Raw genomic sequence first — 27,561 nt, forward strand, 5'->3', positions numbered from 1 at the left:
GAGTAGAGATTTTTATTTTAATTATATAAAATAAAACATTTTATTGTTTTAGGCGTATATGTCGGACTATATTGAAAAAAGTAAATGTTCAAATAAAAGATCTTACATTTGAACGATGTTTTTTAAGAAAATTACGAAAGAGTTCTTTTATTTGTAGTTTACAGGTGAAGTTTATTTAGACTATATGGACTGCCGCAATATGCTAATCTATTGACATTTAGCAATTTTATATTCTAATATAGACATTAGCTATACTACTATAGATTTTTAGCTCATCTACAGGCTAGACCAAAAGCTAGTCTCTACAAAAGCAAGAGCCTATATGCTAAATCAACAGCTTTAGCTAGTCTTTTGACTTTACAAAATACACCAGTAGTCTATCGACTAGATTGTTCTGCATTTCAATTACATTCCACATTCACGCTACGATCAGAAATTGGTATTCCAACAAAAAACGGGATCGTAAGAAAAAGAAGATGAGCCCGCCAAGAAGAAACATTTGCATTTTATTTCAATGCTTTCCGATTGTGTGTATTATGCATTACGATCGTAACTACGTTTTTGTAAATTGTTATTTTAGTGACTTTTAGCTAGTCTATAGACTAGACCTTTAGCTAGTCCATAGTCTAGCCTTTTATCTAGTCTATAGACTATACTTTTACTTAGTATATAGACTGGAACTTTAGCTAATCTAGCTATTTTATATTCTAAAACATTAGCTAGCCAATTGACTAGATCCTTAGCTAGTCTATAGACAACATCTTTAGATAGTCTAAAGGCTAGCCTTTCAATTAGTCTATGTACTAAACTTTTAGCTAGTTTATAGACTAGACTTTCAGCTAGTCTATAGACACCCTTTAGTTTGTCTATAGTCTAGACTTTTAGATAGTGTATAGACTGGAGCTTTAACTAGTCTATGGACTAGGTTTCAAGCTACTTTATGGACTAAAACATTAATCTTATAGCCTATAGGCTAGACCTTCAGATAGTCCATAGGCTAGACTATGAGTTAGTCTATAGACTATGCTACCTTATATACTGGACCTTCAGCTACTCCATAGACTAGTTTTCTAACTACTTTATAGACTAAACCATTAGATTTACTATAGACTAGATCTTAAGCTAGTATGTGGGCTAGACCTTCAGATGGTCTCGATCTATGTCTTGATTATCTATCTATCTATCTATCTATCTATCTATCTATCTATCTATCTATCTATCTATCTATCTATCTATCTATCTATCTATCTATCTATCTATCTATCTATCTATCTATCTATCTATCTATCTATCTATCTATCTATCTATCTATCTATCTATCTATCTATCTACATATCCATCCATCTATTAAAAAATTAAAAAAATATTTAAATTGCGAGCATATTTTTAGGCGCAAAATATTACTAATGCAAAATTTGGAATAATAGGTTTATTTAGAAACTAAATTAAAATGACGTTTTTTTTGGGTTCAATTAAAAACTAAATTAAAATAAATAATTTTCTGTGGTCCAGTCTTCTTATCGAGAGAGGGTAGTGTGATGCACGTTTCATTTTTGTATAAATTTGCCATCTTCATTTCTGATTTGAAGAAAATAGCAAATTCTTTTTTGTAGTGCACTAACATACCAGTAGTGTAGGCACGGCCTACAAATGTATCATTAACATTAATGTTATTTTTGTAAACATTATGTTATTGTACTTACATTTCTACTGCCACTGTAACACGTAACAGTTTCATTCCACTTTCCTGTTCAGTTTTAACGCATGTATGTAAATAACATTATGCAGTTTTTAGTTACATAGTCTTGTTGCTTGTTTTTGTTTTTTTTTTTACTGTGATTCTGTTCACCAGTAGAAAACAATAATAACAGAGGCAGCAATAAAAAACATAGGCGCTAATTGTGTTGTATAAACACAAACAAATAAACACTTTTTTTAAAACAACATTACATATTATTCTGATTTCCCCCATGAGTTTGTTATTGTTGTTGTTTTTATTTAGTTTTTTTGTATTTATTATTACCGAGAGGGACAGACAGATTATTGGTTTGATAATTTAAATTAAAATGTTGCTTTTCTTGGTGTATAATAACTTTTATTGATATTTTAGTGGTTTTTTTATTACAAATAACAAATCGTCCATTAAGCTGGTAGAGAAATGGAAGGGGTTAACATTCCCTTTAGTTATTTCTTTGTTAATTTAAGTATTTTGGCTTTAATAACTTTAAATTTTTTATGTTATTAATAATAACTTGCCTTTGTTTACCCTTGATTAGAGGAAGGAAAAAACATGTAGTATTTGAAAAAATGTGCTCAATTTTTTTATCTACATGACAAAAAAAAAAACTCATCATCAACATTACTATATTGTCATTATCACCAGCTAGTACTAACTAGCTGCCAGCTACTATCCATCTATCACAGTTTTATTTTATTTATTTGATTGTATTGTATTATTGTTTGAATATTTATTTTATTGTATTATGTATTTAGTAACATTTATTTCAATTTTGTTGTTGATTTCTGTCAAGTGGCATTTTTTTTGCCACTCAAATCAAATTAGATGATATTTTTTTGTGGGGTTTGTTTTGTGGCTGTTGGGTGCAATTGTTGGAAAGTAAGTATTGTTTAAGAGAAGGTATTTTAGGTTAGGTGAAATGTTGGTATAAGTTTTTACTTTAAATTAATAATAATTGATTTAATCTTACCTTGTTGTTTTTTGGTGTTTTTCACGCTTTTAGTTTGTAATTGAGTTGCCATTTGCTTATTTACTCCTTTCTTTATTTGATGCCGTTTTTTTCAGTTAAAATGTAAACAAAGCCATTCTCCTTCTTGTTTTTTTAGTTGACAGCAAAGTTGTTCTTATATTTAACCGTTTGTTTCTGTTTAAAATGTAAACAAAACAAACCAGGTTGTTTTGTTTACATTTTAAACAGAAACAACGGTTAAATATAAGACAACTTTGCTGTCAACTAAAAAAACAAGAAGGAGAATGGCTTTGTTTACATTTTAACTGAAAAAAACGGCATCAAATCAAAGAAAGGAGTAAATAAGCAAATGGCAACTCAATTACAAATAAAAGCGTGAAAAACACCAAAAATAACAACAAGGTAAGATTAAATCATAATTTTATTAATTTAAAGTAAAAACTTATACCAACATTTCACCTAACCTAAAATACCTTCTCTTAAACAATACTTACTTTCCAACAATTGCACCCAACAGCCACAAAACAAACCCCACAAAAAAATATCCTAATTTGATTTGAGTGGCAAAAAAATGCCACTTGACAGAAATCACAACAAAATTGAAATAAATGTTACTAAATACATAATACAATAAAATAAATATTCAAACATAATACAATACAATCAAATAAATAAAATAAACTGTGATAGATGGATAGTAGCTGGCAGCTAGTTAGTACTAGCTGGTGATAATGACAATTAGTAATGTTGATGATGAGTTTTTTTTTTTTGTCATGTAGATAAAAAAAATTGAGCACATTTTTTCAAATACTACATGTTTTTTCCTTCCTCTAATCAAGGGTAAACAAGGCAAGTTATTATTAATAACATAAAAATTTAAAGTTATTAAAGCCAAAATACTTAAATTAACAAAGAAATAACTAAAGGGAATGTTAACCCCTTCCATTTCTCTACCAGCTTAATGGACGATTTGTTATTTGTAATAAAAAAACCACTAAAATATCAATAAATTATTATACACCAAGAAAAGCAACATTTTAATTTAAATTATCAAACCAATAATCTGTCTGTCCCTCTCGGTAATAATAAATACAATAAAAAACTAAATAAACAACAACAATAACAAACTCATGGGGGAAATCAGAATAATATGTAATGTTGTTTTAAAAAAAGTGTTTATTTGTTTGTGTTTATACAACACAATTAGCGCCTATGTTTTTATTGCTGCCTCTGTTATTATTGTTTTCTACTGGTGAACAGAATCACAGTAAAAAAAAAAAAAAACAAGCAACAAGACTATGTAACTAAAACTGCATAATGTTATTTACATACATGCGTTAAAACTGAACAGGAAAGTGGAATGAAACTGTTACGTGTTACAGTGGCAGTAGAAATGTAAGTACAATAACATAATGTTTACAAAATAACATTAATGTTAATGATACATTTGTAGGCCGTGCCTACACTACTGGTATGTTAGTGCACTACAAAAAAGAATTTGCTATTTTCTTCAAATCAGAAATGAAGATGGCAAATTTATACAAAAATGAAACGTGCATCACACTACCCTCTCTCGATAAGAAGACTGGACCACAGAAAATTATTTATTTTAATTTAGTTTTTAATTGAACCCAAAAAAAACGTCATTTTAATTTAGTTTCTAAATAAACCTATTATTCCAAATTTTGCATTAGTAATATTTTGCGCCTAAAATATGCTCGCAATTTAAATATTTTTTAATTTTTTAATAGATGGATGGATATGTAGATAGATAGATAGATAGATAGATAGATAGATAGATGATAGATAGATAGATAGATAGATAGTATAGATAGATAGAGCTCGATAGATAGATAGATAGATAGTAGATGATGATAGATAGATAGATAGATAGATAGATAGATCCTAGATAGATCAGATAATCAAGACATAGAGTCGGACCATCTGAAGGTCTAGCCCACATACTAGCTTAAGATCTAGTCTATAGTAAATCTAATGGGTTAGTCGATAAAGTAGTTAGAAAACTAGTCTATGGAGTAGCTGAAGGTCCAGTATATAAGGTAGCATAGTCTATAGACTAACTCATAGTCTAGCCTATGGACTATCTGAAGGTCTAGCCTATAGGCTTAAGATTATGTTTTAGTCCATAAAGTAGCTTGAAACCTAGTCCATAGACTAGTTAAAGCTCCAGTCTATACACTATCTAAAAGTCTAGACTATAGACAAACTAAAGGTGTAGTCTATAGACTAGCTGAAGTCTAGTCTATAAACCTAGCTAAAAGTTAGTACATAGACTAATTGAAAGGCTAGCCTTTAGACTATCTAAAGATGTTGTCTATAGACTAGCTAAGGATCTAGTCAATTGGCTAGCTAATGTTTAGAATATAAAATAGCTAGATTAGCTAAAGTTCCAGTCTATATACTAAGTAAAAGTATAGTCTATAGACTAGATAAAGGCTAGACTATGGACTAGCTAAAGGTCTAGTCTATAGACTAGCTAAAAGTCACTAAAATAACAATTTACAAAAACGTAGTTACGATCGTATGCATAATACACACAATCGGAAAGCATTGAAATAAAATGCAAATGTTTCTTCTTGGCGGGCTCATCTTCTTTTTCTTACGATCCCGTTTTTGTTGGAATACCAATTCTGATCGTAGCGTGAATGTGGAATGTAATTGAAATGCAGAACAATCTAGTCGATAGACTACTGGTGTATTTTGGTAAAGTCAAAAGACTAGCTAAAGCTGTTGATTTAGCATATAGGCTCTTGCTTTTGTAGAGACTAGCTTTTGGTCTAGCCTGTAGATGAGCTAAAAATCTATAGTAGTATAGCTAATGTCTATATTAGAATATAAAATTGCTAAATGCCTAGTCAATAGATTAGCATATTGCTGCAGTCCATATAGTCTAAATAAACTTCACCTGTAAACTACAAATAAAAGAACTCTTTCGTAATTTTCTTAAAAAACATCGTTCAAATGTAAGATCTTTTATTTGAACATTTACTTTTTTCAATATAGTCCGACATATACGCCTAAAACAATAAAAATGTTTTATTTTATATAATTAAAATAAAAATCTCTACTCCTTGCTAAACTTATTCAGAGCGCATCATCTTCTCCTTTGTCTTTGCAACTTCTTCTTGGACAATTTCTTCTTGGCGGGCTCATCTTCGGAGGCCTTGGCGACAACTTCTTCCTTTTCGTAAGGATGACCTCAACGTGACAGGGAGAAGACATGTAGGGGTTGATGCGACCGTGAGCAGCGTAGGTACGACGACGCAAGCATTGGGCACGGTTGACTTGGATTGTGGTCTACAACAAGACGATCAACATCGAGACCCTTGCAGTCAGCGTTAGCTTCAGCATTGCGGAGCAATTGCAAAAGGGAATTCGGCGGATTTCTTGGGCCACGACCTTGGGTGGTCTTCCATGTTTGGCTTGAGCGCAACGGCCAACACCACCGTTGAACGACGGAAGGGTACACATTCCTTCTTGTCGACACAGCCTTCAAGAAACGTTGGGCACGACGCAAAGGCATACGCTTGATGGCCTGGGCGGTTTCATGGGTGTTCTAAAAAAAAAGATAAAGAAACAATTTGTTAGTTATATTGTTGTTAACAGAAATCTATGAGTTGAAGGTTTTGTTTTTTTTTAAATTTGTTTAACAGGACAGGTAGTGTTAAACTTTGTTTAAGTATTAACCACTGTTTATCTGTTAAATATATTTAATCTACAGCATTTTTTTCAAACTTAAACAAGTCTTGGTTAATTAAACAACTTGTCATTATTGTCAAATGCTGAGCTAACAAAAAAGTGACCGAGAGTGAGGGAGTTTTGTGTTAGTTTGTTTAACAGGACAGGTAGTGTTTAAACTTTTGTTAAAGTATTACCACTGTTTATCTGTTAAATATATTTTATATACAGCATTTTTTTCAAACTTAAACAAGTCTTGGTTAATTAAACAACTTGTCATTATAGCAAATGCTTGGATGGGATAGGATTCTAAATGGAGCAGGTAGGGGTATACCTATTGGATTAGACAGAGCTCTATACCATAGATTAGACAAGGGTATAGTTTATAGATCATCGATTTAACAAAGTCCAGTTTATAAACAATACAAGGTCTAGACGACTGATTTGAAAAGATCTTCCGGATCACACTATTTTGACGGATTTTTCCACTAATTTTATCACTATTGTTACGCACCTTAGTCTGACTAATCCGATTCCTAACTTCAAAATGTTTCACAAGATGTACTTAAAAAGGAAGAATTCCATCCGTAACTAAAGTAAACAAAAAATTTACTTTAAAACACTTAAGGATTCCACAAAAATCTTTCCAAAACATAATTTTTTCGAACTCTTCCTTTGAAATCTTAGATTAGAAAACATTCCGACACTATTTATGCTCAATTTTTATCAAAAAATTACTTTAAATTAAAGATTTTTATAACCAAGTCTAAGAAGAATAAAAGATATTGAACAAAAATCTTAAATTCTGCTGATGCTTGGCCCACCACACTTCATTCCCCTTGGGGAACTCACTGTTTTAATCTAGCATCTTGCAAAAGTTACTGGCACAATAAAATACCACCAAGCACTGATTTAAGATGCATAATTCCAAAAAAAACTAAATTTACTTCACAAAAACTGCAAAAACTAACCTCACTTCTCTCACACTTTTCAACATTATTGTTGTTTTTGTTAAAACACACATGTCAACTTATTAACTGTCACTTCCATTTGCTTCCTTCACTCTTCTTCTATTTCATCAAACACTTGTATATGATTTTCCAACTTACCTTGAAATGCACACGTAGATTTGGTCCACGGGCTTTGCAAGATTTGGCAGCTGTCTCTGGTTCCCTTGAGTACCGACCCATTTTGTGTTTAATTTCTATTAAGCCACAGCAACCGCACAAAACATAAAATAAACAAGTAAAAGAAATATATCAGTTGATGTTTTCTTAGGAAAGGCCATCTTCCTTAATTATGTTTATTTTTCTCTTTTAAACACTTTTTCTTTTCGATATTTGTTTTGTTGTTTAAACAATATATGAAATTTTTTCTTAACATTATTAATAAACACAATTTTATTATAGTTTTAAGATGTTTTAAAATAATTTTCTTGATTTTTAGCAAAAAATCGTACCTTCTTCTTAGTGAATTAACCGGAAAAGAACTTTTTTGACAGCTGTATTAGGGGGGGTAAAGCAGTGTAAACAACAGGGTTGCTTTTAACTTCGACAAATGTCAAGGTTGAAAACAAAACATTTAGCAGGGTTGTATTTAGTAGTAAATAAATAGCAATGGCCACTGGGAAGGAAGTTAAGAAAAAAGCGCTTAAATTAAAGAAAATTTAGAATTATAAGATTTTTTAATTTGTTTAAACAATATATAAGAATTGTAGATATTTTTAAGGCTAATAAGCCTTTAATAGTTTCTAAACATTTTATTACTTAATTTAACATATTACAAATGTTTTAATTTAGTAAAAATTAGCCATAGAAATATTTTTCCAAAATAAAAATAAAGCGGTTAAAACTGAATTTACAGAAATTTTTTTTTTTTTTAAATTAAAAAGATTTTTAAAGTTGAAAAAGCGAAATTTTTCTAGAAGTAAAAATGTGTAAAAACTGAATTAAGATGAAAAGGACTAATATAAATTTGCTATGATTTTTTTATTTGTTATAGAAGTTTTAATGCATTTTTTCACAATTTTTTAAAAATTATGAACTTGAAAATTAAATTTTTCTTAAATTTTTAAAATTTTAGCATTTCTGATTTTGAAAATTTATTTTGTATTTTGTAAAATTTGTAATTTTTATAAAATTATTGATTTGTCACAATTTGTACAAAATTTATGAATTCTTACAAAAGTTATGAATTTTTACAAAATTTATAAATTTCTACAAAATTTAAAAATTTATGAATTTTTACGAAATTTATGAATTTTTACAATATTATGTATTTTTACAAAATATATGAATTTTTACAAAATTTATAAACTTTACATAATTTATAACCTTACTTTTACAAAATTTGAGAATTTTAACAAAATATTCATTCAAAATTTTAGGACTTAACAAAATTTTTGTTTGATTTTTACAAAATTTGTGATTTTCTTAAAATTTGCAAAATTTATAAATTTTTACAAATATAAAGAATTTTAACTAAATTTTTGTTTGACTTTTTTTACAAAATTTACGATTCGTGACAATTTGTATGTATTTTTACAAAATTTACAAATATTTACATAATTTGAGAATTTTAACAAATTTGTCACAATTTTTATGTATATTTTTCAAAATTTAAACATTTCTCCAAAGTTTTTCTTTAATATGTGTTTTTTAGAAAATTTATATTTTTTTTTTATAAAATATATAAATTTTAAAAAATTATGAATTTTAAAAAAAATTTGAATTTTTATAAAATATATGAATTGTGTCTGGCCGTGTCGCTTAAGTTGTTATTTTAATGACGGAGCTTCGAACGAAATGCAGAATACCAAAATTGCCAAATAGGAATGTTTGTAAATTTTTCAAATTTTGGCGAATTTTTAACACATTTATAAAAAATTTCTGAATTTTTACAAATATAAAAAAATATTTAAATTTTTACAAAATTTAATTTAAAATTTTAAATAATTAAAAAACATTGGTGAATTATTTAAAAACTTGCATTTCTTCTACTGTAATACAAAAATTATCAGTTTTTACTTATATTTTTTTAAGAAAATAATTTTTTTTAAAAATTAAAAAAAAAATAATGGTGAATTATTAAAAAATTAGCACTTTGTTGTACTGTAATACAAAATTGTTAGTTTTTACTTATATTGAAACAAAATTCATATAAAAAACTAAAATTATTAGTCATTAATGTTATTAAATTTTAAATTGATTTCATATTTATTATCAAATTTAACAAAAAAATGCAGATTTTTATTTAAAAACTGTTAAATCGAGTATTATTTAACTATTAAATAGCTTTTGTTTCAAATTTCAAAGAATTCCTTTAAAAAGCGCTTATTTATCTTCAATGTTTACTTATTGGCAACTCTGTTTGCGAAGCATATGACATTTAACTGCATTACCTTTAATACAACTGTTTATAAGAACTGCCTTACCTTTATGTTGGCTACAAACTAATATGGCATCTCTTTTTTTTACATATAGAAACATTAATAACAACAACAATTGTGCCAAAAAGGGGGTTGTAGGCAAAAATGACAACAAAACAGATGGGTGAATTGAAAGGAAAACTCAGCAGCAGCTAAAAAGGAAACTACAGAAATCTGAAAAAAGAAACAGCTTAATAAAAATGACAAGCTGAATTAAAAATTAAAACGTAAGCTGCAGACAAACGAGTATAAAGTAATAGTTTGTAAAGGCGGGAAGGCAAGAAGTACAGAAAAAAATTTTTTTCATAAAGAAAATTGTGTTAAAAAAGTTATTAACTACAGCAAGGAGTCCATTCAGTGTTAGCCATAAGGCTTATTAACAAGGTTTCAGTGATTTTTGTTTTATGGTGAAAAGTTTTAAAGCCTTTGAAAAGGTTTTATACAAATAATTAACAAAAGTGTTGCAAAAGTTAAAGATTTATGAAAAGTTAAAATATTTAACAAACTAAAGGAAATTAAGTTGCAACAATAACATTTTTAAGTGTGCAAGAACTTCAACTTTAATTTTGGGGTAAGTTTAAGTTAATAATTTGTTAATATGTGATTTAGTTATAATTTTATTAAACATCCAATAAGAATTTCATCATTTTGTAAGATTTTCTTTAAGAGCGTCCTTTTTGTTGTTGTAACTTTTTGCTTTGCCACCACCCCAAAATTACAACAACAATATTGAAACTCAATTTAGACTTGAGGGAAATCGTTTATACAGGATTTATTATTTAAGTCTGTATTGAACAATATGTTCAAATGTGTTAGTGGAAATGTCTATAAGTGTGTGTTTGTGTGTCTGAGAGTGGGTAAATTATTTTGCACCCTTGTTTTTTTTTTTTCTATTAACCCTACTTGTGTCATCATTTTTTATTTTTGGTAGCAAACACACAAATCTCTGTTATTTTATAACGTCATTTTGTCCTTTTTCTTATTGTCTCTTGCTGTCCTCTTTCGTACTTTAGTTAACCTTGTGTTGGCAGCTTCAAAACTACGTTTTAATCCTTAAACTTAACCTTCTAATTTTTGTTGTTTTGCTTTTATTTTTTTCTACTTTCCCTACTCTTCTCTTCGTTTGTCAAAGGACTCTCCTTTTATTTACTATCATTTGACAGAGTAAAGAAAAACAAACTTAAAACAGCATGCTTTTCATTCATTGTCTATTTGTATGACATCAACTCTTGTCTAAAGTTACGTATTTATTAGCAGAGATGGTTAATACAGTGCATTAGAAATTAGCAAATTACTTAAAACTACCTCAAAAACAAAGAAATTAAACTGAACTTACAGGAATTAAAGTAATTTTCTGAATTTTTATTAAAAATTAAAACATCAGTGGTAAATTCAACTAATTTTTCTTTAATTTATTAAACATTTATTAGTAATAATAAAAATTTCCGTTTTCCCTCCCTGTTTAGCACATTTACTTATAAGTTTAAACTTTTTGTTTTGCTTTAAAGTCCTTGTTGTTTTTGCTATTGATGTCTCCTTCATGTTTTTCCTTATAAGTAATTCTGTAATTATTTTAAAGGTTTTTATATTAATTTGTTTCGTTTTTAAAGTTATTTTTCTAACAACTGTCTCTTGTTTGTTAAACAGCGTTGGATAAGTTAGTAGTAACATAATTTATGACGTATTTTTAATAAATGCGAAGGGAATTGTTTAGCAAAAGAAGAAAATATTGAGAATTTAAGATTCTTTTGAAAATTATTTGGTAGATAACTCAAAATTCCTTAAACTTTTTTTAAAAGTCATAATTTGTAGAAAAAACAAGTTTCCTTCTACAAAATTTTAACTTTTTCTACATTTTTAAAATTTTACGTATTTTTAAAAAATTTTGTAAAATTTATGATTTTGAAGTTTTATTTTGTCGTAAAAATGTTTCGTCAAGTTCTCTAAATTGTTAAATTTAAATTTAGAATTTTTTGGTTTTTAAGCAGAAAAGTATCTCTCATAAGCCTTACATTAAAAAAATTGACTTTCGTTAAGTTTTTTAAATTGTTTAAAATGGAAAATTTTTCGAAATTTTAAAAGTGGCTGTGATTGGCTATAGAAATATGAAATAAATTTTATTTTTCTGCTTTTCGTTTAGTAATAAAAGTTTCGTTAAGTTTTTCAAATTAACCAAATTACAATTAGTTTCTGGATTATTAAATTAGCTTTAATATGCTTTTTAAATATATAAAAATTATTAATTTTTAACTTTTCATTAAAAAATAAAACATTCGTTAAGTTTTTAAAATGTACCAAGATGAACATTTTTGAAGATTTTTAAAGTAGCTTGGCTCTAGAAATATGCAATAATTTATATTCCTCTGCATTTCGTTCAGAAATAAAAGTTTCGTCAAGTTTTTTAAATTAGTCAAATTAAAAATTTTTCAGATTTTCTAAAATAGCTTTAATATCCTATACAAATATATACAGATTTACAATTTTAAGTTTTTCGTTTAGAAATAAAAGTTTCGTCAAGTTTTTAAAATACACCAATATGGAAAAATTTTCGGAATTTTAAAAGTTACTTTGTTTGGCTCTTGAACTATGAACTAAATTTTACCTTTTGCTTTTCGTTTAGTAATAAAAGTTTCGTTAAGTTTTTTAAATTGTCAAAATTAAAAATTTTGCTGATTTTTTCTAAAATAGCTTTAATATGCTTTTTAAATATATAAAAATTACACATTTTTAGCTTATCATTAAGAAGTTTCGTTAAGTTTTTATAAGGTCCAAAATGAAAAATTTTAAAACGCATTTTTAAAGTATGTTAAGTTTTTAAATATGGTCCAATTTGAGATTTTTTTCTCAATGAGTTACATTTTTCTGATTGATTATAGAAAAAAGTTTGAGTTTTAATGCATCTATAGGGAAACTGAAGTTTCGTTAACAAATAATTATGTTTCCTTTTATTTCCTTCGTTAAGTTTGCTAAATTTTCCAATTTCCATAAAAATTTCTTCAATTTTATTAGATTTTTCTTTTAGTTTTATGAAACTGATAAAAAGTTTTACTCTTATGTAAGAAAAGGTTTCGTTAAGATTTAAAATTCTTAAAATTCCTTTAAAATTATGAAAATTACAATTTTTTATATATTTATATTAATATAAAGGCATTTTTATTGCTTAAATTAACAAAATATTGTGATCTTTTAACATTTTTCTGTAATAATAACATAATTTAGCATTGCACTGTATTATCCAAACCCTGGCCTTTGGTAAACATCAATACTAAAAACTTTCTCTCTATCGCTCTTTCCTTTAACAACTAATACTAACTGCGTTTGATTTGTCAATAACTTTCTTTTTACTAGTTGTTGTGTATTTGTTGTAAATAGAACTGTTCGATTTTGTAAACAAATTGAGAATTTATAAGTTGGGTGTGAGTGTGTGTATGTAAGTTTATTCTCTTCGTGTTTTAAGTTTTCATGTTTATTATTGTCCTTTTTGTTGAATACCTTTTACTACTATTGTTGCTGTTGTTGTTGTTTGGTTTTTATAGCTCGTTTCAATTCGTGCTTGGTGTGGGTTTTGTTCTAGTTCAATTTTCTTTAGTTGTTGTTGTTTTTAACAGTTATTTTGTTTGTTGTTGCCTCTGCCATTAAAAGCTTACAATATGGTATTTTATTATAATTACTATCGATTAGTTTTAAAATGGACTGTCGTTTTTATAAGTACGTGTTTTAAAAGTTTTATTTTTATTTTAAATTTAAAGAAATTACACTTTAGTTCTAATCTAAAAAGTAAGTAAAATGATAAAATGTTTCTTTAAAATCTCTACTCAATTCAAAAAAAAAAAATCATTTATAAACATTTAGCGGAACTCATTTATACATAAAAATTTTGTTATAAATAGAACTTGAACTCAATCTTTAACACAACCCATGCACAGACAGTTCTTTACTTGAAAATCAAACGAATAAAAAAAATACCTTAAAATACCAATCCAACTCTCTAATTTGCTCTAGCAGTCAGCAGTAAAGAAAGAACTATAAATATCTTCTCCAATAGCTGTTGTTTTTATTATTTTGCCCTAATGTCTGGATACTTTTTTTGATCGCTGGCATAAGCAAAAGTGTAATTTTATAAATTTAGATAAAAACTTGAAGCAATATTTTATGCTTTTTTTCTGTTGGATTTTACATTGCACACACACTAGGGATCAGTTTTACAGCATCATGATCATCATGATCTCACTCTTAGGCCTAATCTTGCTAAAAGCATATTTTATTTTAGTGAAAAAATTACGTGTTAGACAGTTTATTAAAAGAATACAAACGTTATTTTAATAAAAAATAAGAATTTTTCCTTCCTTTAAAAACGGGTACCCGTTTAAAAATTTGTATTTTTAATAAAATTGTTCTAGATTTCTGTTAGTTATTTTATAAATATTAAAAATGTAAAATTCTTTACAGAATTTAATGAATACTGGTTACTTTTCAAACGGGTACCCGTTTTTAAAGGAAGGAAAAAATTCTTATTTTTATTAAAATAACGTTGTATTCTTTAATAAACTGTCTAACACGTAATTTTTTCACTAAAATAAAATATGCTTTTAGCAAGATTAGGCCTAAGAGTGAGATCATGATGATCATGATGCTGTAAAACTGATCCCTAGTGTGTGTGCAATGCATAAAATCCAACAGAAAAAAGCATAAATATTGCTTCAAGTTTTTATCTAAATTTATAAAATTACACTTTTGCTTATGCCAGCGATCAAAAAAAGTATCCAGACATTAGGGCAAAATAATAAAAACAACAGCTATTGGAGAAGATATTTATAGTTCTTTCTTTACTGCTGACTGCTAGAGCAAATTAGAGAGTTGGATTGGTATTTTAAGGTATTTTTTTTTATTCGTTTGATTTTCAAGTAAAGAACTGTCTGTGCATGGGTTGGTTAAAGATTGAGTTCAAGTTCTATTTATAACAAAATTTTTATGTATAAATGAGTTCCGCTAAATGTTTATAAATGATTTTTCTTTTTTTGAATTGAGTAGAGATTTTAAAGAAACATTTTATCATTTTACTTACTTTTTAGATTAGAACTAAAGTGTAATTTCTTTAAATTTAAAATAAAAATAAACTTTAAAAACACGTACTTATAAAACGACAGTCATTTTAAAACTAATCGATAGTAATTATAATAAAATACCATATGTAGCTTTAATGGCAGAGGCAACAAACAAAATAACTGTTAAAACAACAACAATAAAGAAAATTGAACTAGAAACAAAACCCAACACAAGCACGAATTGAAACGTAGCTATAAAAACCAAACAACAACAACAGCAACATAGTAGTAAAAGGTATTCAACAAAAAGGACAATAATAAACATGAAACTTTAAAACACGAGAGAATAAACTTACATACACACCTCACACCAACTTATAAATTCTCAATTTGTTTACAAAATCGAACAGTTCTATTTACAACAAATACACAACAACTAGTAAAAGAAAGTTATTGACAATCAAACGCAGTTAGTATTAGTTGTTAAAGGAAAGAGCGATAGAGAGAAAGTTTTTAGTATTGATGTTACCAAAGCCAGGTTGGATAATACAGTGCAATGCTAAATTATGTATTATTACAGAAAAATGTTAAAAAGATCACAATTATTTTGTTAATTTAAGCAATAAATGCCTTTATATTAATATAAATATTATAAAAATTGTAATTTTCATAATTTTAAAGGAATTTTAAGAATTTTAAATCTTAACGAAACCTTTTCTTTACATAAGAGTAAAAACTTTTTATCAGTTTCATAAAACTAAAAGAAAAATCTAATAAAATTGAAGAAATTTTATGGAAATTGGAAAATTTAGCAAACTTAACGAAGGAAATAAAAGGAAACATAATTATTTGTTAACGAAACTTCAGTTTCCCTATAGATGCATTAAAACTCAAACTTTTTTCTATAATCAATCAGAAAAATGTAACTCATTTGAGAAAAAAATCTCAAATTGGACCATATTGAAAAACTTAACATACTTTAAAAATGCGTTTTAAAATTTTCATTTTGGACCTTATAAAAAACTTAACGAAACTTCTTAATGATAAGCTAAAAATGTGTAATTTTTATATATTTAAAAAGCATATTAAAGCTATTTTAGAAAAAATCAGCAAAATTTTTAATTTTGACAATTTAAAAAACTTAACGAAACTTTTATTACTAAACGAAAAGCAAAAGGTAAAATTTAGTTCATAGTTCAAGAGCCAAACAAAGTAACTTTTAAAATTCCGAAAATTTTTCCATATTGGTGTATTTTAAAAACTTGACGAAACTTTTATTTCTAAACGAAAAACTTAAAATTGTAAATCTGTATATATTTGTATAGGATATTAAAGCTATTTTAGAAAATCTGAAAAATTTTTAATTTTGACTAATTTAAAAAACTTGACGAAACTTTTATTTCTGAACGAAATGCAGAGGAATATAAATTATTGCATATTTCTAGAGCCAAGCTACTTTAAAAATCTTCAAAAAATGTTCATCTTGGTACATTTTAAAAACTTAACGAATGTTTTATTTTTTAATGAAAAGTTAAAAATTAATAATTTTTATATATTTAAAAAGCATATTAAAGCTAATTTAATAATCCAGAAACTAATTGTAATTTGGTTAATTTGAAAAACTTAACGAAACTTTTATTACTAAACGAAAAGCAGAAAAATAAAATTTATTTCATATTTCTATAGCCAATCACAGCCACTTTTAAAATTTCGAAAAATTTTCCATTTTAAACAATTTAAAAAACTTAACGAAAGTCAATTTTTTTAATGTAAGGCTTATGAGAGATACTTTTCTGCTTAAAAACCAAAAATTCTTAAATTTAACAATTTAGAGAACTTGACGAAACATTTTTACGACAAAATAAAACTTCAAAATCATAAATTTTACAAAATTTTTAAAAATACGTAAAAAATTTTAAAAATGTAGAAAAAAGTTAAAATTTTGTAGAAGGAAACTTGTTTTCTCAAAATTATGACTTTTAAAAAAAGTTTAAGGAATTTTTGAGTTATCTACCAAATAATTTTCAAAAGAATCTTAAATTCTCAATATTTTCTTCTTTTGCTAAACAATTCCCTTCGCATTTATTAAAAATACGTCATAAATTATGTTACTACTAACTTATCCAACGCTGTTTAACAAACAAGAGACAGTTGTTAGAAAAATAACGTTAAAAACGAAACAAATTTAATAAAAACCTTTAAAATAATTACAGAATTACTTATAAGGAAAACACATGAAGGAGACATCAATAGCAAAAACAACAAGGACTTTAAAGCAAAACAAAAAGTTTAAACTTATAAGTAAATGTGCTAAACAGGGAGGGGAAAACGGAAATTTTTATTATTACTAATAAATGTTTAATAAAATTAAAGAAAAATTAGTTGAATTTACCACTGATGTTTTAATTTTTAATAAAAATTCAGAAAATTACTTTAATTCCTGTAAGTTCAGTTTAATTTCTTTGTTTTTGAGGTAGTTTTAAGTAATTTGCTAATTTCTAATGGCACTGTATTAACCATCTCTGCTAATAAATACCGTAACTTTAGACAAGAGTTGATGTCATACAAATAGACAATGAATGAAAAGCATGCTGTTTTAAGTTTGTTTTTCTTTTACTCTGTCAAATGATAGTAAATAAAAGGAGAGTCCTTTGACAAACGAAGAGAAGAGTAGGGAAAAGTAGAAAAAAATAAAAGCAAAAACAACAAAATTAGAAGGTTAAAGTTTAAGGATTAAACGTAGTTTTGAAGCTGCCAACACAAGGTTTAACTAAAGTACGAAAGAGACAGCAAGAGACAATAAGAAAAAGGACAAAATGACGTTATAAAATAAACAGAGATTTGTGTGTTTGCTACCAAAAATAAAAAATGATGACACAAGTAGGGTTTAATAGAAAAAAAAAAAAACAAGGGTGCAAAATAATTTACCCACTCTCAGACACACAAACACACACTTATAGACATTTCCACTAACACATTTGAACATATTGTTCAATACAGACTTAAATAATAAATCCTGTATAAACGATTTCCCTTCAAGTCTAAATTGAGTTTCAATATTGTTGTTGTAATTTTGGGGTGGTGGCAAAGCAAAAAGTTACAACAACAAAAAGGACGCTCTTAAAGAAAATCTTACAAAATGATGAAATTCTTATTGGATGTTTAATAAAATTATAACTAAATCACATATTAACAAATTATTAACTTAAACTTACCCCAAATTAAAGTTGAAGTTCTTGCACACTTAAAAATGTTATTGTTGCAACTTAATTTCCTTTAGTTTGTTAAATATTTTAACTTTTCATAAATCTTTAACTTTTGCAACACTTTTGTTAATTATTTGTATAAAAACCTTTTCAAAGGCTTTAAAACTTTTCACCATAAAACAAAAAATCACTGAAACCTTGTTAATAAGCCTTATGGCTAACACTGAATGGACTCCTTGCTGTAGTTAATAACTTTTTTAACACAATTTTCTTTATGAAAAAAATTTTTTTCTGTACTTCTTGCCTTCCCGCCTTTACAAACTATTACTTTATACTCGTTTGTCTGCAGCTTACGTTTTAATTTTTAATTCAGCTTGTCATTTTTATTAAGCTGTTTCTTTTTTCAGATTTCTGTAGTTTCCTTTTTAGCTGCTGCTGAGTTTTCCTTTCAATTCACCCATCTGTTTTGTTGTCATTTTTTGCCTACAACCCCCTTTTTGGCACAATTGTTGTTGTTATTAATGTTTCTATATGTAAAAAAAAGAGATGCCATATTAGTTTGTAGCCAACATAAAGGTAAGGCAGTTCTTATAAACAGTTGTATTAAAGGTAATGCAGTTAAATGTCATATGCTTCGCAAACAGAGTTGCCAATAAGTAAACATTGAAGATAAATAAGCGCTTTTTAAAGGAATTCTTTGAAATTTGAAAACAAAAGCTATTTAATAGTTAAATAATACTCGATTTAACAGTTTTTAAATAAAAATCTGCATTTTTTTGTTAAATTTGATAATAAATATGAAATCAATTAAAATTTAATAACATTAATGACTAATAATTTTAGTTTTTATATGAATTTTGTTTCAATATAAGTAAAAACTAACAATTTTGTATTACAGTACAACAAAGTGCTAATTTTTTAATAATTCACCATTATTTTTTTTTTAATTTTTAAAAAAAATTATTTTCTTAAAAAAATATAAGTAAAAACTGATAATTTTTGTATTACAGTAGAAGAAATGCAAGTTTTTAAATAATTCACCAATGTTTTTTAATTATTTAAAAATTTTAAATTAAATTTTGTAAAAATTTAAATATTTTTTATATTTGTAAAAATTCAGAAATTTTTTATAAATGTGTTAAAAATTCGCCAAAATTTGAAAAATTTACAAACATTCCTATTTGGCAATTTTGGTATTCTGCATTTCGTTTCGAAGCTCCGTCATTAAAATAACAACTTAAGCGACACGGCCAGACACAATTCATATATTTTATAAAAATTCAAATTTTTTTTAAAATTCATAATTTTTTAAAATTTATATATTTTATAAAAAAAAAATATAAATTTTCTAAAAACACATATTAAAGAAAAACTTTGGAGAAATGTTTAAATTTTGAAAATATACATAAAAATTGTGACAAATTTGTTAAAATTCTCAAATTATGTAAATATTTGTAAATTTTGTAAAAATACATACAAATTGTCACGAATCGTAAATTTTGTAAAAAAAAGTCAAACAAAAATTTAGTTAAAATTCTTTATATTTGTAAAAATTTATAAATTTTGCAAATTTTAAGAAAATCACAAATTTTGTAAAAATCAAACAAAAATTTTGTTAAGTCCTAAAATTTGAATGAATATTTTGTTAAAATTCTCAAATTTTGTAAAAGTAAGGTTTATAAATTATGTAAAAGTTTATAAATTTTGTAAAAATTCATATATTTTGTAAAAATACATAAATATTGTAAAAATTCATAAATTTCGTAAAATTCATAAATTTTTAAATTTTGTAGAAATTTATAAATTTTGTAAAAATTCATAACTTTTGTAAGAATTCATAAATTTTGTACAAATTGTGACAAATCAATAATTTTATAAAAATTACAAATTTTACAAAATACAAAATAAATTTTCAAAATCAGAAATGCTAAAATTTTAAAAATTTAAGAAAATTTAATTTTCAAGTTTCATAATTTTTAAAAAATTGTGAAAAAATGCATTAAAACTTCTATAAACAAATAAAAAAATCATAGCAAATTTATATTAGTCCTTTTCATCTTAAATTCAGTTTTTTACACATTTTTACTTCTAGAAAAATTTCTCTTTTTCAACTTTAAATCTTTTTAATTTAAAAAAAAAAAAAATTTCTGTAAATTCAGTTTTACCGCTTTATTTTTATTTTGGAAAAATATTTCTATGGCTAATTTTTACTAAATTAAAACATTTGTAATATGTTAAATTAAGTAATAAAAATGTTTAGAAACTATTAAAGGCTTATTAGCCTTAAAAATATCTACAATTCTTATATATTGTTTAAACAAATTAAAAAATCTTTAATAATTCTAAATTTTCTTTAATTTAAGCGCTTTTTTCTTAACTTCCTTCCCAGTGGCATTGCTATTTATTTTACTAAATACAACCCTGCTAAATGTTTTGTTTTCAACCTTGACATTTGTCGAAGTTAAAAGCAACCCTGTTGTTTACACTGCTTTACCCACCCTAATACAGCTGTCAAAAAAGTTCTTTTCCGGTTTAATTCACTAAGAAGAAGGTACGATTTTTTGCTAAAAATCAAGAAAATTATTTTAAAACATCTTAAAACTATAAATAAAATTGTGTTTATTAATAATGTTAAGAAAAAATTTCATATATTGTTTAAACAACAAAACAAATATCGAAAAGAAAAAGTGTTTTAAAAGAGAAAAATAAACATAATTAAGGAAGATGGCCTTTCCTAAGAAAACATCAACTGATATATTTCTTTTACTTGTTTATTTTTATGTTTTGTGCGGTTGCTGTGGCTTAAATAGAAATTAAACACAAAATGGGTCGGTACTCAAGGGAACCAGAGACAGCTGCCAAATCTTGCAAAGCCCGTGGACCAAATCTACGTGTGCATTTCAAGGTAAGTTGGAAAAATCATATACAAGTGTTTGATGAAATAGAAGAAGAGTGAAGGAAGCAAATGGAAGTGACAGTTAATAAGTTGACATGTGTGTTTTTAACAAAAACAACAATAATGTTGAAAAGTGTGAGAAAGTGAGGTTAGTTTTTGCAGTTTTTGTGAAGTAAATTTAGTTTTTTTTGGAATTATGCATCTTAAATCAGTGCTTGGTGGTATTTTATTGTGCCAGTAACTTTTGCAAAGATGCTAGATTAAAACAGTGAGTTCCCCAAGGGGAATGAAGTGTGGTGGGCCAAGCATCAGCAGAATTTAAGATTTTGTTCAATATCTTTTATTCTTCTTAGACTTGGTTATAAAAATCTTTAATTTAAAGTAATTTTTTGATAAAAATTGAGCATAAATAGTGTCGGAATGTTTTCTAATCTAAGATTTCAAAGGAAGAGTTCGAAAAAAATTATGTTTTGGAAAGATTTTGTGGAATCCTTAAGTGTTTTAAAGTAAATTTTTTGTTTACTTTAGTTACGGATGGAAATTCTTCCTTTTTAAGTACATCTTGTGAAACATTTTGAAGTTAGGAATCCGGATTAGTCAGAACTAAAGGTGCGTAACAATAGTGATAAAAATTAGTGGAAAAATCCGTCAAAATAGTGTGATCCGGAAGATCTTTTCAAATCAGTCGTCTAGACCTTTGTATTGTTTATAAACTGGACTTTTGTTAAATCGATGATCTATAAACTATACCCTTGTCTAATCTATGGTATAGAGCTCTGTCTAATCCAATAGGTATACCCCTACCTGCTCCATTTAGAATCCTATCCCATCAGCATTTGCTATAATGACAAGTTGTTTAATTAACCAAGACTTGTTTAAGTTTGAAAAAAATGCTGTATATAAAATATATTTAACAGATAAACAGTGGTTAATACTTTAACAAAAGTTTAAACACTACCTGTCCTGTTAAACAAACTAACACAAAACTCCCTCACTCTCGGTCACTTTTTTGTTTAGCTCAGCATTTGACAATAATGACAAGTTGTTTAATTAACCAAGACTTGTTTAAGTTTGAAAAAAATGCTGTAGATTAAATATATTTAACAGATAAACAGTGGTTAATACTTAAACAAAAGTTTAAACACTACCTGTCCTGTTAAACAAATTTAAAAAAAAACAAAACCTTCAACTCATAGATTTCTGTTAACAACAATATAACTAAACAAATTGTTTCTTTATCTTTTTTTTAGAACACCCATGAAACCGCCCAGGCCATCAAGCGTATGCCTTTGCGTCGTGCCCAACGTTTCTTGAAGGCTGTTGTCGACAAGAAGGAATGTGTACCCTTCCGTCGTTTCAACGGTGGTGTTGGCCGTTGCGCTCAAGCCAAACAATGGAAGACCACCCAAGGTCGTTGGCCCAAGAAATCCGCCGAATTCCTTTTGCAATTGCTCCGCAATGCTGAAGCTAACGCTGACTGCAAGGGTCTCGATGTTGATCGTCTTGTTGTAGACCACATCCAAGTCAACCGTGCCCAATGCTTGCGTCGTCGTACCTACCGTGCTCACGGTCGCATCAACCCCTACATGTCTTCTCCCTGTCACGTTGAGGTCATCCTTACCGAAAAGGAAGAAGTTGTCGCCAAGGCCTCCGAAGATGAGCCCGCCAAGAAGAAATTGTCCAAGAAGAAGTTGCAAAGACAAAAGGAGAAGATGATGCGCTCTGAATAAGTTTAGCAAGGAGTAGAGATTTTTATTTTAATTATATAAAATAAAACATTTTTATTGTTTTAGGCGTATATGTCGGACTATATTGAAAAAAGTAAATGTTCAAATAAAAGATCTTACATTTGAACGATGTTTTTTAAGAAAATTACGAAAGAGTTCTTTTATTTGTAGTTTACAGGTGAAGTTTATTTAGACTATATGGACTGCCGCAATATGCTAATCTATTGACTAGGCATTTAGCAATTTTATATTCTAATATAGACATTAGCTATACTACTATAGATTTTTAGCTCATCTACAGGCTAGACCAAAAGCTAGTCTCTACAAAAGCAAGAGCCTATATGCTAAATCAACAGCTTTAGCTAGTCTTTTGACTTTACAAAATACACCAGTAGTCTATCGACTAGATTGTTCTGCATTTCAATTACATTCCACATTCACGCTACGATCAGAAATTGGTATTCCAACAAAAAACGGGATCGTAAGAAAAAGAAGATGAGCCCGCCAAGAAGAAACATTTGCATTTTATTTCAATGCTTTCCGATTGTGTGTATTATGCATTACGATCGTAACTACGTTTTTGTAAATTGTTATTTTAGTGACTTTTAGCTAGTCTATAGACTAGACCTTTAGCTAGTCCATAGTCTAGCCTTTTATCTAGTCTATAGACTATACTTTTACTTAGTATATAGACTGGAACTTTAGCTAATCTAGCTATTTTATATTCTAAAACATTAGCTAGCCAATTGACTAGATCCTTAGCTAGTCTATAGACAACATCTTTAGATAGTCTAAAGGCTAGCCTTTCAATTAGTCTATGTACTAAACTTTTAGCTAGTTTATAGACTAGACTTTCAGCTAGTCTATAGACTACACCTTTAGTTTGTCTATAGTCTAGACTTTTAGATAGTGTATAGACTGGAGCTTTAACTAGTCTATGGACTAGGTTTCAAGCTACTTTATGGACTAAAACATTAATCTTATAGCCTATAGGCTAGACCTTCAGATAGTCCATAGGCTAGACTATGAGTTAGTCTATAGACTATGCTACCTTATATACTGGACCTTCAGCTACTCCATAGACTAGTTTTCTAACTACTTTATAGACTAAACCATTAGATTTACTATAGACTAGATCTTAAGCTAGTATGTGGGCTAGACCTTCAGATGGTCTCGATCTATGTCTTGATTATCTATCTATCTATCTATCTATCTATCTATCTATCTATCTATCTATCTATCTATCTATCTATCTATCTATCTATCTATCTATCTATCTATCTATCTATCTATCTATCTATCTATCTATCTATCTATCTATCTATCTATCTATCTATCTATCTATCTATCTATCTACATATCCATCCATCTATTAAAAAATTAAAAAAATATTTAAATTGCGAGCATATTTTTAGGCGCAAAATATTACTAATGCAAAATTTGGAATAATAGGTTTATTTAGAAACTAAATTAAAATGACGTTTTTTTTGGGTTCAATTAAAAACTAAATTAAAATAAATAATTTTCTGTGGTCCAGTCTTCTTATCGAGAGAGGGTAGTGTGATGCACGTTTCATTTTTGTATAAATTTGCCATCTTCATTTCTGATTTGAAGAAAATAGCAAATTCTTTTTTGTAGTGCACTAACATACCAGTAGTGTAGGCACGGCCTACAAATGTATCATTAACATTAATGTTATTTTTGTAAACATTATGTTATTGTACTTACATTTCTACTGCCACTGTAACACGTAACAGTTTCATTCCACTTTCCTGTTCAGTTTTAACGCATGTATGTAAATAACATTATGCAGTTTTTAGTTACATAGTCTTGTTGCTTGTTTTTGTTTTTTTTTTTACTGTGATTCTGTTCACCAGTAGAAAACAATAATAACAGAGGCAGCAATAAAAAACATAGGCGCTAATTGTGTTGTATAAACACAAACAAATAAACACTTTTTTTAAAACAACATTACATATTATTCTGATTTCCCCCATGAGTTTGTTATTGTTGTTGTTTTTATTTAGTTTTTTATTGTATTTATTATTACCGAGAGGGACAGACAGATTATTGGTTTGATAATTTAAATTAAAATGTTGCTTTTCTTGGTGTATAATAACTTTTATTGATATTTTAGTGGTTTTTTTATTACAAATAACAAATCGTCCATTAAGCTGGTAGAGAAATGGAAGGGGTTAACATTCCCTTTAGTTATTTCTTTGTTAATTTAAGTATTTTGGCTTTAATAACTTTAAATTTTTTATGTTATTAATAATAACTTGCCTTTGTTTACCCTTGATTAGAGGAAGGAAAAAACATGTAGTATTTGAAAAAATGTGCTCAATTTTTTTTATCTACATGACAAAAAAAAAAAACTCATCATCAACATTACTATATTGTCATTATCACCAGCTAGTACTAACTAGCTGCCAGCTACTATCCATCTATCACAGTTTTATTTTATTTATTTGATTGTATTGTATTATTGTTTGAATATTTATTTTATTGTATTATGTATTTAGTAACATTTATTTCAATTTTGTTGTTGATTTCTGTCAAGTGGCATTTTTTTTGCCACTCAAATCAAATTAGATGATATTTTTTTGTGGGGTTTGTTTTGTGGCTGTTGGGTGCAATTGTTGGAAAGTAAGTATTGTTTAAGAGAAGGTATTTTAGGTTAGGTGAAATGTTGGTATAAGTTTTTACTTTAAATTAATAAAATAATTATGATTTAATCTTACCTTGTTGTTATTTTTGGTGTTTTTCACGCTTTTAGTTTGTAATTGAGTTGCCATTTGCTTATTTACTCCTTTTCTTTGATTTGATGCCGTTTTTTTCAGTTAAAATGTAAACAAAGCCATTCTCCTTCTTGTTTTTTTAGTTGACAGCAAAGTTGTTCTTATATTTAACCGTTTGTTTCTGTTTAAAATGTAAACAAAACAAACCAGGCTTGTTTCACTTTATAACAGAGATGTTATGATGTTTAATGACTGTCACTTCTGCAACTTTGTTTTGTTTTGATGAAAAGATAAACAAAACATTTTTGAACAGTGCTGCTTATATTTATTAAAAAAGGCGCTTTTTCTTACTGCAAAATAGGGTATTTTTAGATTCGTTTTAAATTTAAACATTTTTCAAGCTTCCAGGGGACAACAGCAGTAATTCTACAAATATAAAACGGTTCAATGATTATGGTTTAGTTGTATGTTGTATATTTTTTTATACAGATTTTTTGTAACTCATCTTTAGTAAATGAGTTTAACTAAATCACAGTTTTATTTGAAAAATTTGACTTTAAGCACGCATAAAAACGCTACATGAATTTAAAAATTATTAAAAAAAATATATTTAACAAAAAAATTATAACGTAAAACATAAAAAATCATAAAAAATGTAATTTATTAAACCATAAAATTACTATTAAACATAATTGCGTTGTTATTAAACAATAGTGTTACATTTTTTATTAAAAAGAATAAACCAAATAAATCTATAACAAAAGTTTACTTTAAATAAAAAAATTTATGCGAATTAATAACTACGTTTTAAAAAATTTTTGAAATATTTATATAAAGTGACCAGCTGTTGAGTGTTTAATAATATTTATAATAACTTTTTTACAAATGTAACATTTAATAACTATTTATAACATGTTATTAAATTTAATTAAATAACAATTAATCCATTAAAATATATAGAAATTTTTTAAACCACAAAACCACTTTTTTTTAAATTGATCACTTTTTATAAAATTTATGAAAAGTTTTGTTAATAAATAATTTATTTGAGTTGTTACAAAAAAACAACATGTGTCCATATTTTAAATATTAATAACAAACAAGTGTTTTTTTAATTTATATGTTTTTATGTAACTAAATAAAAGCAAATATAATAAACAAATAAAATGTATAACTAAAGATTTAATTAAAGGAATTTTTTAAATATTTTAAACAATTTTTAAGAATTTAATAGAAGAAACTTAAGTTTTTTTACAAAACTAAAGAAAGTAAGAACCAAAATGGAAAATATCTAGAAAATAAATTTAAATTTTTTAAAGAAAGCATTTGAGAGAAAGTGAACAAAATTTCCAGAATTTGTTACAATGTTACTAAATTTTTTTAAATATTAATTAGTTAATTAAGTCTGTACTATTTTCTAGTCTTTGGTCTATAGTCTCGACTATGGCTCCAGTTTTTTTTCTAAGACAACCCTGAATTGAAATCAACATTTCCTTATTACTATAATCTAATTGACAAATTTGGTTCCGTTCTTATTTACAGCAATAAAAAAAATTGTTATTAATCTTTAAAAAAACAGCAAACAGTTCTATTAGTGATTAGGCAAATGACCTACATTACCGGTTTTTTTTAACTTTCCTTGTCACTAACTGGATTAAACCGATTTAGGTTCAAGAAACCTTAATTCTAGCTTTTAACATTATAAAAATAATATGTATAAAAAAACAACAATTAAAACCACTTTTTTTGAGACATAAGTTTCTCATAGGAAAAAATGTTTATGAATTAATTAATTGCAATAAATAATTATTATCATAAATTAAATACATAATAATTAAAAAAAATGTAAACAAGTGGCAATTAATTTAAATTTTAAAACAATATTACTTTAGACTTATTCATAATAGATGATGAAAGTTTTGTAGTAAAAAACTGAAGAGAAATGAAATGATTTGCCATATTAAACATTTTAGTTGAATTAAAATAATAAAAATTATTGCGTTTTACATAAATTATAGAATATTAGAAATGAAAAATAAGTTTGTTGTATGAAAAAGAGGTTTCAAATTGTTTACTATTATGGGCTTCCCTGAGAATTTATAGTTTTATTAGAAC

The 27,561-nt window shown here is 26.6% G+C and overlaps 1 protein-coding gene and 1 pseudogene across 1 annotated transcript; one reads left to right on the forward strand and one right to left on the reverse strand.

Annotated features, from left to right (window-relative positions):
- Positions 1 to 5,664: 5,664 nt before the first annotated feature.
- On the reverse strand, positions 5,665 to 7,942 carry LOC119614448 (annotated as a pseudogene).
- A 12,580-nt stretch (positions 7,943 to 20,522) lies between these two features.
- On the forward strand, positions 20,523 to 22,856 carry LOC119614447 (60S ribosomal protein L17). The gene is made up of 3 exons (XM_037970572.1): positions 20,523 to 20,636; positions 20,896 to 20,990; positions 22,232 to 22,856. Exons 2-3 carry the CDS (start codon positions 20,910 to 20,912, stop codon positions 22,709 to 22,711), a joined length of 561 nt encoding a protein of 186 aa, XP_037826500.1. The 5' UTR covers positions 20,523 to 20,636; positions 20,896 to 20,909; the 3' UTR covers positions 22,712 to 22,856.
- The last annotated feature ends 4,705 nt before the right edge of the window (positions 22,857 to 27,561 follow it).

Source organism: Lucilia sericata, unplaced genomic scaffold, assembly GCF_015586225.1.
Source record: "Lucilia sericata isolate MDLA Ls3-8-SP2 unplaced genomic scaffold, ASM1558622v1 Contig002903F_arrow, whole genome shotgun sequence".
In the NCBI taxonomy this organism is placed as follows: Eukaryota; Metazoa; Arthropoda; class Insecta; order Diptera; family Calliphoridae; genus Lucilia; species Lucilia sericata.

What these genes read in the sequence shown, in the direction of transcription:
- LOC119614447 (XM_037970572.1), top strand. Translation starts at nt 20,910, where the DNA reads ATGGGTCGGTACTCAAGGGAACCAGAGACAGCTGCCAAATCTTGCAAA. An exon ending in ATCTACGTGTGCATTTCAAG is followed by an intron (nt 20,991 to 22,231) that starts GTAAGTTGGAAA and finishes TCTTTTTTTTAG; the next exon opens with AACACCCATGAAACCGCCCA.